A 15171-nucleotide genomic window follows, 5' to 3' on the forward strand; every position below is an offset into this window, starting at 1 on the left:
TTCCAAAGCTTTTGACTGTGTGGATCACAACAAACTGTGGAAAATTCTTCAAAAGATGGGAATACCAGACCACCTGTCCTCTTGAGAAACCTGTATGCAGGTCAGGAAGCAACAGTTAGAACTGGACGTGGAACAACAGACTGGTTCCAAATAGGAAAAGGATTACATCAAGGCTGTATATTGTCACCCTGCTTATTTAACTTATATGCAGACTACATCATGAGAAATGCTGGGCTGGAAGAAGCACAAGCTGGAATCAAGATTGCAGGGAGAAATATCAGTAACCTCAGCTATGCAGATGATCCGCTCTTATGGCAGAAAGTGAAGAGGAACTAAAGAGCCTCTTGATGAAAGTGAAAGAGGAGAGTGAAAAAGTTGGCTTAAAACTCAACATTCAGAAAACTAAAATCATGGCATCTGGTCCCATCACTCCATGGGAAATAGATGGGGAAACAGTGTCAGGCTTTATTTTTTGGGGCTCCAAAATCACTGCAGATGGTGACTGCAGCCATGAAGTTAAAAGACGCTAACTCTCTGGGAGAAAAGTTATGACCAACCTAGATAGCATATTCAAAACAGAGACATTACTTTGCCAACAAAGGTCCGTCTAGTCAAAGCTATTGTTTTTCCAGTAGTCATGTATGGATGTGAGAGTTGGACTATAAAGAAAGCTGAGCACCGAAGAATTGATGCTTTTGAATTGTGATTTTGGAGAAGACTCTTGAGAGTCCCTTGAACAGCAGGGAGATCCAACCAGCCCATCCTAAAGGAAATCAGTTCTGAATATTCATTGGAAAGAATGATGCTGAAGCTGAAACTCCAGTACTTTGGCCACCTGATGTGAACAGCTGACTCGTTTGGAAAGACCCTTAGGCTGGGAAAGATTGAAGGCGGGAGGAGAAGCGGACGACAGAGGATTAGATGGTTGGGTGGCATCACTGACTCAATGGACATGAGTTTGAGGAAGCTCCAGGAGTTGGTGATGGACAGGGAACTGGCATGCTGCAGTTCATGAGGTCACAAAGAGTCAGACACGACTGAGCAACTAAACTGAACTGAACTGAGTAAGAGTAGATGCACTCTTTCAGCGAAGTTAATGTTGAATTTTTATAGTCTTCCAGAACCTGAGCTTAAAATTACCAGCATCTTCTAAGAGCTGTTTACATCTAGACAAGAGCTTTCCAAATGATACTGCAAAGCATATTGAACGTATGTGTACATGTGTACATTGACTCCCTGCCAATCCTAGAATCACAGAATCCTAGAGCCTAGTGTGCTTGTGTACTAAGTAGCTTGTCATTTTCTGTGCATGCCATTTTATGAAAATGTGTGGCAGGCATTGATCCTGATCTTGTCTTTGCCTGTTTATCCCATTGGAAGAACTGATAGTGAATCTTAGGATACAGTCTCTTAGCCTTGGGATGTGCGGAGTTTCTAAAAAAATTTTTTTATTTTAGGTGAGAGCAAAGGCATCTTTTATTAGGGAGCAAGGAAGGTGTGCTTGGTGCTCCAGTTCACATTTAGGTTTCTGATAAACAACACAGAGTGGGTCTAATATTCAGTATTAGTGTTGTTAATGCCACCAAAAATCACTGGTGTATATTTGAAATGGGTATATATCATTCTGCTCATCCTGTATATATGCCTTCAGTTTGTTAAAAATTCACTGTACTCTTTATTTGTCTAATAGAAGATCTTGTGAGATGATTTCCTAATTAACCTCCCTCCCACAGTTGCTTATAAGGATTTAATAAATGAACATTTTTCTGACTTGAATAGATGTAATAGGAAGCTTTTTTCCCTCCTGATTTTATTGAAATTGGACTTGGAACTTAAGAATCGATTTCAGATCACTAATAAGTTACAGTTACAGACTGTGTTCTTGGGGTCTTGGGTTTAGAATGTTGTTTTATTCTGATATTTATACTGCTTAATGGTTATTGCTGTGATGTAGTAGATAACGCTTTTTAAATGGTACTTCTGTAGAAATGCACACCGAAACAGTGATGATAATTCAGTATTTGTTAGTATAAAACTTTCTGAAGTTTGTATGATTTGCACATATAAACTGAAGGTCATATTAAACATTCCGGGAATCCTGCGTATATCCTGATGACTGGTTCCTGTTGCTTTTCTCTATCTTTACTCACTCAGCATCCTTTAGATGACAAAAATAGGAAAGCATCTGACCTAGTACATCTTAGCTCTTCATTGAGTCTCATATGCTAGGAAATAGCAGTGGACTTGGAAATTAGTAGCCCTGATATGAAATATTGTATATACTCTGTTTTGATACTTAATCAAAAATTGACAAGTATTAGTTTCTTAGACATTACTCAGTCTGAACCATGTTGGTGTGATACTAAAATCCATTGTTCTGTTTTGTACCTTGTAAAATCATTTATTGGTAATTTAGAAAATGTGATTCACTGAGTTATGCAAATCTTTCAAATGTTGGAACATTTCATTATATAATATTTTTTAAAAATCACACTTGTTATTATTACCACCAATCTTATCAGAAAAGTATTGGAAAGTAGCTAAGCTCACAATGCTGAATACTGAATTTCCGAAATTCTGATTTTTCCTCAAAAGCTTGAATTTTGTCAATAAATACTGTTATTTGTTGTCTTTGAAATGACAGGTAAATGTCTGGCAGATACTGAAATCTAAATACTAGATGTCAGTTTTTCTTTTAAGAAAAAATAGTATCCTACAGAGCTATTTCAGTGGCTGTTTCAGCTCCCAGCTTACACAGGTCCTTTTCCTTGAGAAGGCCATCGTACTTTCACGTGCAGCAAAAGTACCTTTTGTGTACTTTCCATTGTGCTGCACAGAATATTAAAATGATGTGTACTTAATGATAGGAATTTACTAAAATTAATTTTACACGACATCAGAGACATTTTTCATGTTTTAATCATACTATTTTAATTAGAAGGATGAATGCACAATTAAGCATTGCAGTTAAAATTAATATTAAATTGATAATGCAGTCACAATTTTAGGAGTTTATGTTGCGTTTTTAAGTGTATATTACAGGCAAAATGACATTTTATTTAAAAAAATGTATGCGTTTCTAGGAGCTATGAAAGTGAGCATCATTTAAGAAAATTTAGAAAACTTTTCACAAACCAAGAAATAAATTTATTTATATATTTACTTTTTATACTGTTTATTAAATTATACTTGATTTATTAAATTATACGAATTTCAAGTGTACAGTGTTATGATATATCTTATGGTCCATTTAAAGTTATAAAATGTTGGCTATATTAGCTGTGCAGTAAACTATATTGTTGTAGCTTACTTTATGCTATTTTCTTTTTTATGGAAAAACATTTTATTTTTTTAATAAATTTATTTTTAATCAGAGGATAACTGCCATACAGTATTATGCTGATTTCTGCCATGCATCAGCATGAATCAGCCATGGGTATACATATGTCCCCTGCCTCTTGAACTTCCCTCACACCCCCACCCCATCTCACCATCTAGGTTGTCAGAGAACACTGGATTTGTGCTCCCTGCATCATAAATCAAATTCCCACTGGCTATCTATTTGCAGAAGACATTGTTAAATGAATTGTCATTTTGTATTTTAACTGCAGGTGTGTGATGGCGAGTAATACAGTTCAGTTCATACTGTATTAAGGAATGAACACTGGAACACTCTCATACTACTACTTTTTATGGCACTACCAAGATGCCAACGGTTTTATTCAGCATTGCCTTTGTACCATGAGTGCAAATGTCAGTACAGTTTAGAAAAAAAAGAAAATGCTACAAAGCCTTAGTCTTATTATGAAAAGTAGTTTTGACCACATGGGACCTCCTGAAAGGGTTGTGGGGAGCCTATCAATCACAGGTTAAAAACTTCTGTCTGCTGTGTCCTGTCATTACTGATGTGAAATGTTATCTTGATTCTGTGAAATTCCTCTGGATCCTTCAGAGATGTTTGGACATACTCTTGTGCTCCCGTAATGTTACTTTGTTTTCTTTCACTAATACCAAACTTAAAATTCCTTTATCTTTTAGTATGTTTATTTTCTTATTATTTGTATTATTTTAGATATTTTGTATTGTTGATATTTTTCAGATGAGCTTGTCTGATGTCAAAAAAATAGGATCTATACCATAAGGATTATGAGATTACATTAAATTTATAATTAATTTGAGGGGAATCAACATGTTTACAACCTTTGAGTTTTCCAGTCTAGAAATATATTAAGTATTTATGTTTTAAAATTTTATTACCTTGCATATTTTAAAGTTTATTCTGAGATATTTTAAGCTTTTTCTTTTTTTCTTGCATATAAACTTTAAATAAAAGTTTTTCAGTTAAATGTCTTGAATTTTTTAGGTAGATGAACTAAATCATCTTCAGGTGATTTTTTTTCTTAATTTGTAGGGGTTTTCCTGATTGCACTGGCTAGGATCTCCCATATAGGTTGAATAGTAGAGATATTAGGCCTCTCTGTCATGTTCCTGATTTGAGTGGGAATACTTAATGTTTCTCTCTTAGTTTTTTGTTTTGTTTTGGTTTGTTTGAGGGGGGTGGTGGGTTGAGGTTTTGATACTTAAGAAAAAAATCTAAGTAGCAAAGTTTACTTCTGCCTCTGTTCCTTATATATTAAGAGTTTTGGGGTTTTTTTTTTTAAGTAAATTTTATTAGTTTGCTCTTGCTGCTGCTGCTGCCAAGTCGCTTTCAGTCATGTCCGACTCTGTGCGACCCCATAGATGGCAGCCCACCAGGCTCCCCCGTCCCTGGGATTCTCCAGGCAAGAACACTGGAGTGGGTTGCCATTTCCTTCTCCAATGCATGCAAGTGAAAAGTGAAAGTGAAGTAGCTTAGTTGTGTCCGACTCTTAGCGACTCCATGGACTGCAGCTTACTAGGCTCCTGGTCCATCCATGGGATTTTCCAGGCAAGAGTACTGGAGTGGGGTGCCAGTGCCTTCTCCAAAAGTTTGCTCTTAGCATCTGTTGAAGTAATCAAATATGTTTCTCTTTTACTTAACATGATGAATTACATTATTATCACTCCTGTTGAAACAACCTTCCATTCCTTGAACTAATTCTATTTAGTGCAGTGAAAACCTGGTAGAATTAATTTGCTTTTTTAAAAAAATCAGTATTATTTAAAATTTTGAATATATAGTCAGAGCAGATATTATCCTTAAATCTTTTCTCTTCTGGTTTTGTTTTCTGGGATATGCCACTTTGCTAAGCAGTTGAAGTTTGTCTCTTTCTGTGCTCTGATACAGTTTAAATTATAAATAGCTTTTATAGTAATTATTTGTTTCTTGTGGCATTGATAAAAACTAACCTGCTAAAATAAATCATCTAGCCCTGGTCCTGTTTTGGGGGGGATAGATACATGACACTTTGAATATGTCCTTATGTTTTTATAATTAAAGCAACCTCATAATGGCATAGATCATGTTTCATTTTGCTGCTGTAGCCCTAGCACCAATGTGCTGGGCATATAGAAGGTATTCAGAAAATTTGCTATTAAGTTTGAATTGTTGTTTTACTTTGCTAAAGTTTTGTTTGAACTATGTTAATTTTTTTCTTTTTCTTTCTTTTCTTCCTCCTCCAAGTTCCACTTTTATCATGGGGACCCAGCTTTAACTTTAGCATCTGGTATGTTGAACTTAGTGGCATTGATGATCCTGATGTAGTACAACCCTGTCTCAACTGGTATAGTAAGGTAGGACTGTATTTTAAAATCCGGATTTTATGTTTCAGATGCCTGTAATAGAGAATTGTGTCATGCTCTTGTCTTGAGATTAATTTAAAATATTGAGAACAGTAATGATAATTAAAAAGATGAATCAGTGTTTATTAAACATTTGCATTTTGCTAGGTTATAACCTTCTTTGTCACTTATTCACTCATTGCCACTCTATGAGATAGGTACAATTATTAGCCATATTTTACAGATGATGAAGTAGAACACAGAGAGGATAAGTATTTTGCCTCAGGACACACAGCTGTCAAGTGCTCAAGGCAGTGCATCAATGCAGGCAGTGTGACACCAGAATCTGCTATTATATTAATATACCAAATCTGTATTGATAGAAATATTTGTATGTAGTTTTCAGTTGGGTAGTTGTGGTTCTGGATTGCTTTTATTATGTATTCCTCCTTTGTGTTCATGTTGAGTAAAATAGCAATGTTTACTTTTTCTTTTAAAGAACTAAAATTTGAGATAGTTTCTATAAATAGTGTGATCTTATTCTTATAGGGAGTATAAAGATAATATTTAATAATTTTATTCATGCTGCTGCTGCTGCTGCTAAGTTGCTTCAGTCGTGTCCGATTCTATGCGACCCCATAGACGGCAGCCCACCAGGCTCCCCCATCCCTGGGATTCTCTAGGCAAGAACACTGGAGTGGGTTGCCATTTCCTTCTCCAATTTTATTCATAGGTCATTTTATATAATAAATGCAGCCTGAGAAGTGTGAATTTAAATTATTAACAAATGGGTCTTTGTTTTTTTTTGAACACCTTTAATGTTTCATCTTTGTTTCTGATGTATATCCATTTAACTCTTTCTGCTATGTTTTTGTTGAGGGGAGGACTATTTCTCCTTAGGGGAGTGATAAGCTTTAATCTCATCACAGTTTCCTGACTTCTTGGGCTGAACTGTCAACTCATCTCTTAGGAGGCTGGGAAGCAATATAGGTTCTTTCTAAGTGTTTGTTGTTTTTTTTTTTTAATAGAATTTCAGTTCTTTTCTGGTCAGTGTAATTGAGGAACTTTTTGTTTGACTAATTTATTGTGGGGATTTGATTATATTCAATTTAAAGTAGATTCTGGATTTTTCTATATTTTTAATATATTTTCTGGGATTGCCTGTAATATTCTAAATTATTTCCAGGTAGAGATGATATTCTTAAACATTAAAAATGACAATTACAGTGTTATACACATAATAGTGCTTAGCAGATACTTAACAGTCTTCTAAATTCTCTGGTTCTTTTTTTTTTTTAAATTAATGAGTAAGGTTTTCTGATACCGGAAAATATTTTCTCTTTAGCCTCTGATACGTACATGTGTTTTCTTTAATATATTCACAAATCGCTTGATACTGTGAGAAATTGCAGATTGCACCTTTTCCCCCACAACATTGTGGACAGATTATATTTGAGAACTTAAAATTGTTTGGTCATTCTTTTGTCAAGTTCTCTGTATTATTGTAAACCTCTAGAAATTAAAGTCAGGATGATAACAAGGTATTACTGTTTAGTATGGTTCCAGATAGTTAGGTAAATCTTTATTTAGAAGCCAAGCATATGAAGCTATTAGTGTCAAGTTAGTTTGTATATAGAATTATTCTTTTGTTAATTGATGAGGGAAAACCTTGCTATAGTGTTTAAGAAAAAGTGTTTTGGTAACTTGTCATTAATATATTATCAAAAACTATAAACTGATTAGTGTTTTGAGTCTTGTAAATGTTCCTGCCTTATTAAACAGTAATGCTGACAAGTAAATTATATTTTTATTTGGTTATTATGCATTGGTTCCATGTCAGTTTGTTGTATTCTTATTTAGGAAATTTGTGGAAGTTTTATAACTTATTCCTTTTTAAAATAATTATTTATTTTTGATTGATGATTGGTTTACAGTATTAGTTTGATTTCTGTCATACTTCAACATGAATTACAATAGGTATAGATATGTCCCCCCCGCTCTTGAATCTCCCTCTTCCGTTTTGCCCACTCTGTAATCCTAGGTAATTACAGAGCCCCAGTTTGAGTTCCCTGAGTCCTACAGCAAATTCCCATTGGCTAACTATTTACACATGTTGGTGTATATGCATCTGTCCTGCTCTCTCCATTTATTTCATCGTCTCCCACTTCTCCCCTACCCTTGTCCATAAGTCTGTTCCCTATGTCATAACTTAAACTTGAAGTTAAATTTTCTTTTAAATTATATATGTGATCTTGTTTTTTGGCATTCATCCTTTTAGGGAAGAGACAGTACATTGAATATTTCTTTTTGGATTGTAATTAATTGAGATTTTTTTTACTTTATAGCTATTTAATCAATGAATTAGCTCAGGGTTAGAAAAAAATTATGAAACTTAAATAGTTTCTTCCCAATGATTTTAATCATAAAACCTGTTTGTGAATTTGAAATACATGAACATTTGATAATATTTGTCATTCAACTAGTAACTTATTACTAAGAACAAAGAGCATGTATTTAATGACTTCTGTGCTTTCAGTACCAACATTGTTGCCCGATTAGTAAAAACCTTGGAAGCTATTATTTTTATCATCTTAAGTAAGATTTGATAAATATTTTTTCTGGTTCTTTTCTTGAAGGTTCAGAATTAGGCCTGGTTTCATCTTTTGGTATCTTTTGTCTTCATGAAATAATATTCCAATATATATATCTGTATATCTTCATCTCTCTAATATCTTTCTGCTATATACTTTGTGACCTTTGGCAAGTTATTACAATTGACTAGGCTTCAGCTTTGTCATTTAATAGTGGAATTAGTAATGATACTAATGAATAGAGTTAGTACAATGCTAAGTTATGCTTAGTATGTTTAGTTAATGTTTAAAATGCTCGCTTTAGGTTAGTAATTGTCACTTATTATTTCCTAAAGTAATAACTAACCAGATCTCTTTTTTTTATACCTTCTCTTGTGTTCCAGTAGTACCGTGAACAGGAAGCTATTCGTCTTTGCCTAAAACACTTTAGACAGCATAACTATACAGAAGCCTTTGAATCACTGCAAAAGAAAACCAAGATTGCCCTGGAACATCCAATGTTAACAGATCTGCATGATAAATTGGTATTAAAGGGTGATTTTGATGCTTGTGAAGAATTGATTGAAAAAGCTGTAAATGGTATGTCATAAACATACTTAGATTGGTTATTAGGGCGATTATTAAGTATATACAAGAAACAGGGTTTGTTTGTTTTTAAAGAATGTAAGTTTGTGTCAGTTCTTAGTTTTCTTTTCTTCTTTCCCTTCTCCTCCCCCATCTTTTTACTCTAAAGATTTAGCTCCTTGAGTTAGGGACTTCTTTTCTGTAAGACAGGTCCATAATGTGATAATGAAACTTGAAAAATAAGCAAGTAACATACTTGAACTCACGTATCTAAATTTAAGTTTTCATCTTGGAAAACCATGTACTTACAGATGCTAACACTGACTAGCACTGAGCGACTTAGAAAAATTCTTTTAATGTTGCTTTCAGTACCAGTGACCTATGCCTTTACATATTTTTGTTGATAACAAATTGTCATTTTTTTAATAGTGTAATTTGGGGCTTCCCCGGTGGCTCAGATGGTTAAGAATCTGCCTGCCAGCACAGGAGACCCAGGTTCTCTGGGTCAGGAAGATATCCTGGAGGAGGAAATGGCAACCCACTCCAGTATTCTTGCCTGGAGAATTCCATGTACAGAGGAGCCTGGCAGACTACAGTCCATGGGGTCACAAATAGTCAGACACCACTGAGCGACTGATACACACACACACACAATTTGGGGGTGGGGAGTGCTTGGGTAAGCCAAAAAATTTTATTAGTATATAGTTAATAATGATATAGTTGGTAATGAAGAGATTTGTATTGGAAACATTGTCTGTGTGATGTGAATGCTACATAATTGCTAATTTTCTTGGCTAGCCTGTGATGTGACTCTGAAAGAAATGTGAGTGTTAGGGCATAATATTGTCGCAGAAAGGAGAACCCCTTCCAGGGCCTGAGAGTGGGCTCTTGTCTAACACTGGAAAATGAACTATCCCAGGAGACACATGTGCCAACAGAGCAAGAGACTTTATTGGGAAGGGGCACCCAAGCAGAGAGCAGTAGGATAAGGGAACCCAGGAGAACTGCTCTGCCACGTGGCTGGCAGTCTCAGGTTTTATTGTGATGGGATTAGTTTCTGGGTTGTCTCTGGCCAATCATTTCGACTTAGAGTCCTTCCTGGGGGCACATGCATTGCTCAGCCAAGATAGATGCCAGCGAGAATTCTGGGAAATGGTGGGACACATGGTCTTTTGACCTTTCCCGAACTCTTCCTGGAAAGAGTGGTAGCTATTAATTCCATGTTCTTTACTGGGACCTCCTGTTGTAAAATAACTCATGCAGATGGTTACTATGGTGCCTGACCAGGGTGTGTGTTCCCCCTAACAATATAATCTCCCAAGGTAATTGTTTTGGAGGATGATACCAATTAAATATTTAATGTCTTGTGTTTTGTTATTTAAGGAACTGTGTTCTTATTGTATAGAGTAGCATGCTTTTAAAAAATTGAACTGTCATAGTAACAGAGTATAGAGTAGCTGCTTGTGTTATAATGAAAAATAAGTATTTGGTCTTTCTGTTTCCTGGCACAAACTCCTAAAACCCTTGGGATCTGCAGAGTGATACGTGTCTTTTGTATGCTGAGATGACTGGTGCTGAAGTCCCTAGGTAACTTCAGGTCTCCATAAAAATCAAACCATGTGATTCAGCCCCATCCCTGATCTCTGGGGAGAGAAGCAGAGTCAAAGATGGTGTTCAGTCACCTAAAACCATGTTTTAATCAGTCATCCCTACCTAATGGTGTCTTGCCAAAAGCCCAGAACAGTGGGGTTCAGATTACTTCAGTTTGATGAACACATTGAGGTGCTAGGGAGCGTGGCATGAAGGGTATGGAAGGTACACAAACACACACTTCCAGTCACACACACACACACCCCCCACCCTCGTACCTTGCCCTACATTTTTCTTCCATTTGGCTGTTTCAGATTTGAATCCTTTATAATAAACCAGTGATAGTAACTAAAGTGCTTTCCTAAATTATGTGATTGCTCTAGACTCATTGACTCTGAACGGTGCTGTGGGAAACCCCAATTTACAGCTGGTAGGTCACAAGTACCAGTGGCATGGAATTTACAATTGGAATTAGAAGTGAGGATAGTCTTGTCAGACTAAGTCCTTTAACTTATGAGATCTGACACTAACTCCAAGTAGATACTGTCAGAATTGAATTGAATCTCTGTTGGATATCAAGTGGGAGTCAGAGAATTGGAGAAATGTTTGGTGTAAGGAGAAAACCCACACATTTGGAGTCAGAAGCACTGTAAGTGAAAAAGCTTAATGCTCAGTATAAAACTTGTGAAATGATGCAAAGTTGTATAGAAATCCTATTGCTTTAATAGAAACAAAGAATAGTAAACTTTCCTGGTGCTCTTTTCATATATTTTAATCTTATCACTATCTTTCATTATTATTAGGCACTCACTTATCAGGTTTGTTGTTCTTATTCAGTCACACAGTCGTGTCCGACTCTTTGCAACCCCATGGACTGCAGCACGCCAGGCTTCCCTGTCCATCACCAGCTCCCAGAGCTTGCTCAAACTCATGTCCATTGAGTTGGTGATGCCATCCAACCATCTCATCCTCCGTCGTCCCCTTCTTCTCTCACCTTGAGTCTCTCCCAGTCATCAGGGTCTTTTCCAGTGAGTCAGCTCTTCACATCAGGTGGCCAAAGTATTGGAGCTTCAGCTTCAGCATCAGTCCTTCCAGTGAATATTCAGGACTGATTGCCTTTAGGATTGGTTGAATATTTTACAGTTAGAGAAACAGAACCAGTACCTTCTTTGAGTTTATAAATTTAAAGTTAAGTTAAAATGAATTGCTCCCAGCTCCACTGTGTAATAATAACAAACCTGCCTCTCAACCTTATGCATTGTTACTGTTTATCTAATTGATGATGATACTTTCAAATAAATGATTACTGTGTTTAAATAGAATATACTTTTGAGTATATACAAATAGAACATATGTAATAATCTCTTATAATCAAAATCCCACTAATGAAAGTATATATGTGTGTGTGTGTATATATGTGTATGTATACCATTTCTGAGAATTAGTTTATATTTTTTAACTTTGTAGATGAAGGCACAAGTAAATTTATGTTGTAAATCTTTTTATGGCATTTAATATTTTGTTAAGGTAAACAACAGACCCACCAGCAATTTTATGTAATTAGCTAAAAACAGGTTTTAGAACTGCCTGTTTAGCAACAGACTCATTTAAGGGAGGGAGAAGGCAATGGCACCCCATGCCAGTACTCTTGCCTGGAAAATCCCATGGACAAAGGAGCCTGGTAGGCTGCAGTCCATGGGGTCGCTAATAGTCGGACACAACTGAGCGACTTCACTTTCACTTTTCACTTTCATGCACTGGAGAAGGAAATGGCAACCCACTCCAGTGTTCTTCCCTGGAGAATCCCAGGGACGAGGGAGCCTGGTGGGCTGCCGTCTTTGGGGTCGCACAGAGTCGGACACGACTGAAGCGACTTAGCAGCAGCAGCAGCATTTAAGAGAAGTTGTTAAAATCATGTGTAACTCTGCTGTTGCAGACAGTTAACTTATCCTTCTGACTCTAGGAAGAAACCAAGTTTAGGGAAATTGGTAGTAACTATGCTTGAGACTTAAGCCAAGTCATACTTTTTTTACACTTCACTGGCCTGGAACAGTGTTTAGTTAATAAACATTCCTTCCAGGGTTATTCAGTTTGCTGCTGACTTCACTGATGATGATTTGTTGGACAAATAAGGAAGTAAACACTGCAAAGTTTTTTGGCTTGTGCTCCATTAAAAACATAGTAGAGAAGGGTAAGAAGTTCCTGCCTGATCATAAGAAAGTCCAGGGAATCCAAAGCATTTTTCAGACTTCTTATGGCGGAAGAAACAAAAACTACTTTTAATATATTTGATATATTAGTATGCTCTTCTTCAAGTATAGTCTGTATTTTAAGAAAATGTTGGTCTATATTTATTTAATAGACTTCCTGTTTGCCTAGAAACTTCCCTTTTTGTTGTTCAGTTGCTCAGTCATGTCCGACTCTGCAACACCATGGACTGTAGCACGCCAGGCTTCCCTGTCCTTCACAACTCCTGGAGCTTGCTCAAACTCATGTCCATTGAATTGGTGGTGCCATCCAATCATCTCATCCTCTGTTGTCCGCTTCTCTTCCTGCCTTCAATCTTTCCCAGCATCAGGATCTTTTCCTGTGAGTTTGCTCTTTGCATCAGGTGGCGAAAGTATTGGAGCTTCAGCTTCAACATCAGTCCTTCTAATGAATATTCAGAACTGATTTCCTTTAGGATTGACTGGTTTGATCTCCTATATTTTATAGAGTCTTATGCCTGTATAAATATGGATAGGGTAGTATCTACATATTTTATGCTTTCATGACATACCTAATTAGATTAATACCTATTAGACTAATTCACATAAAATGTTTAGGATTTAACCTTTTCTTCCTGTTTTCTGAATAAGTGTAAGATGTGAATTATTTCTTTCTCAGATGCTTGGTTGAATTTACCATTTAACGATCTGTGCTTGAGATTTACTTGCAGGAATAGTTTTAGGTTACCACTTCAATTTCTTTAAACTTTATAGGACTATTCAGAGTTGTTTGGTTGGTTGGTTGAGGTTTAATAAGATCACCTAAAATTTCAAACTTACTAGCATGAAACTGTACCTAATACCCCACTATTATCTGTTTAATGTTTGTAGGATTTCTTAAAATATGCTAATATTTGTTATTTATGAATTATTTCTCCCTCCCCAATTCATTACTTTTATCATAAGTTTATCTTTTGAGAGAACCAACTGGTTTGTTGATTCTTTATATTAACTTTTATGTCCTTGACTTATACTCTGTGTTTAATATTGTCTTCTTTTTCTCTTTGAGGTTAATATGCTTTTTATAATTTACTGAGATGGATACTTAGCTTTTTAATTTTCAGACTTTGTTATTTTCCTGTTACATGCATTTAAGGACATAAATTTCCCTCTTCTTATTTTTTAATTGTGCTATAAATTGTTTTCATTTTTATCCAGTTCATTAATTTCATTAGGAAATGATCCTGCTCTTTTGTGAGTCATAGTTATATAAGAAATATAGTTTAATTTCCAAATACATAAAGGTTTTCTGGCTCTTTTCTTCGTTACTTCTATCTAACTACATGCATAGTGGTCAAAGTACATATTTTGCACATTCCAATTCTTCAGAATTTGAGAAGACTTACCATATTGCCTACTTTTTGAATTTTTATAAACATGTGCACTTGGACAAAATCCAATTCTTTAGTTGTTGGTGCAATGTTTTATCTAAGTCCAGTTAGTCTAGTTTTCTTATCATGTTGTATAAGTCTGCTTTCCTAGTAAGGTTTTTTATCTGATTCTCTCAATTACTAAGAAAAATGTGTTAACACTTCCAGCTATGATTATGGAATTCTCTCTTCATATAATTCTGTCAGCTTTTGCTTGGTATATTTTGAAGCTATATTACTAGATGCACACAAATTTTTAATTTTTTAATTTTGGATGAAAGTTTTTGTATTAAAGTATATTTTTATCTCTAGTAATGTTTTTACCTTAAGGCATAGATTGTCTTACATTAATATAACTGCCTTTATTTGGTAAGTGTTTACATAGCATATCTATCTCCATGTTTTAATTTCAAGCTTTCTGTATCCTTTTTTCAGAGATGTATCTCCTATAAATTTAGTTTTTTGTTTTTTTTTTTTTAATCTGTCTTCTTTTGATTTGAACATTAGTTTACTTACTTGATTGAATTAGTGGTAAATATATGAGTTTAATCCTACCATTTTACTGAAGAATTTTGTCATGTCCTTTATTTCTTCTCTTTGGTTCTTGTCTCTTATTTTTTTAAACTTTTAACCTTTCTATTTTTTCTTTATTTATTTGGAAGTAGTGCAGCCTGTTTATATTTTTTTATGGTGAATCTGTAAATGACTACAAATATAAATACTTAACAAAATGTATCAATACAAGAATGTAATAGATTTTCAACTCCCATCTACTTACATTCCAGCTCATATGCTATTGTTCTTTATTTTCATACTATGTTCAAAGATCCTAGAAGACATTACTAATCTTCTAATCTTGATTTTATAGTATCCATTAATTTAATCAAATTTTACTGATTTTTTTTTTGCTGTTCATTGCAATTTGAATCTTTGACTTTATATCTAAGATCATATTCCTTCTGCCTTAAGCACATCCTTTAGAATTTCTTCTAATGAAGATTAACTCAGTTTTTGTTTGACTGAAAATTCGCCTCTTTTCTTGAAAGATATTTTACTGGGTATAGAATTCTAGAGAAAATGGCAACCCAC

General features: G+C 35.1%; 1 protein-coding gene across 8 annotated transcripts in view; it reads left to right on the forward strand.

Moving 5' to 3' along the window:
- MKLN1 (muskelin 1) overlaps positions 1-15171 on the forward strand; it is a 392081-nt gene that overhangs the window by 259744 nt on the left and 117166 nt on the right. For all 8 annotated transcript variants that reach the window (XM_061415397.1, XM_061415396.1, XM_061415398.1 and 5 more), the window contains 2 exons: positions 5603-5712; positions 8678-8870. In XM_061415397.1, the coding sequence (XP_061271381.1) occupies positions 5603-5712; positions 8678-8870 (303 nt within the window). The remainder of the gene's footprint in view (positions 1-5602; positions 5713-8677; positions 8871-15171) is intronic.

This window comes from Bos javanicus, chromosome 4 (assembly GCF_032452875.1).
Source record: "Bos javanicus breed banteng chromosome 4, ARS-OSU_banteng_1.0, whole genome shotgun sequence".
Taxonomy (NCBI): Eukaryota; Metazoa; Chordata; class Mammalia; order Artiodactyla; family Bovidae; genus Bos; species Bos javanicus.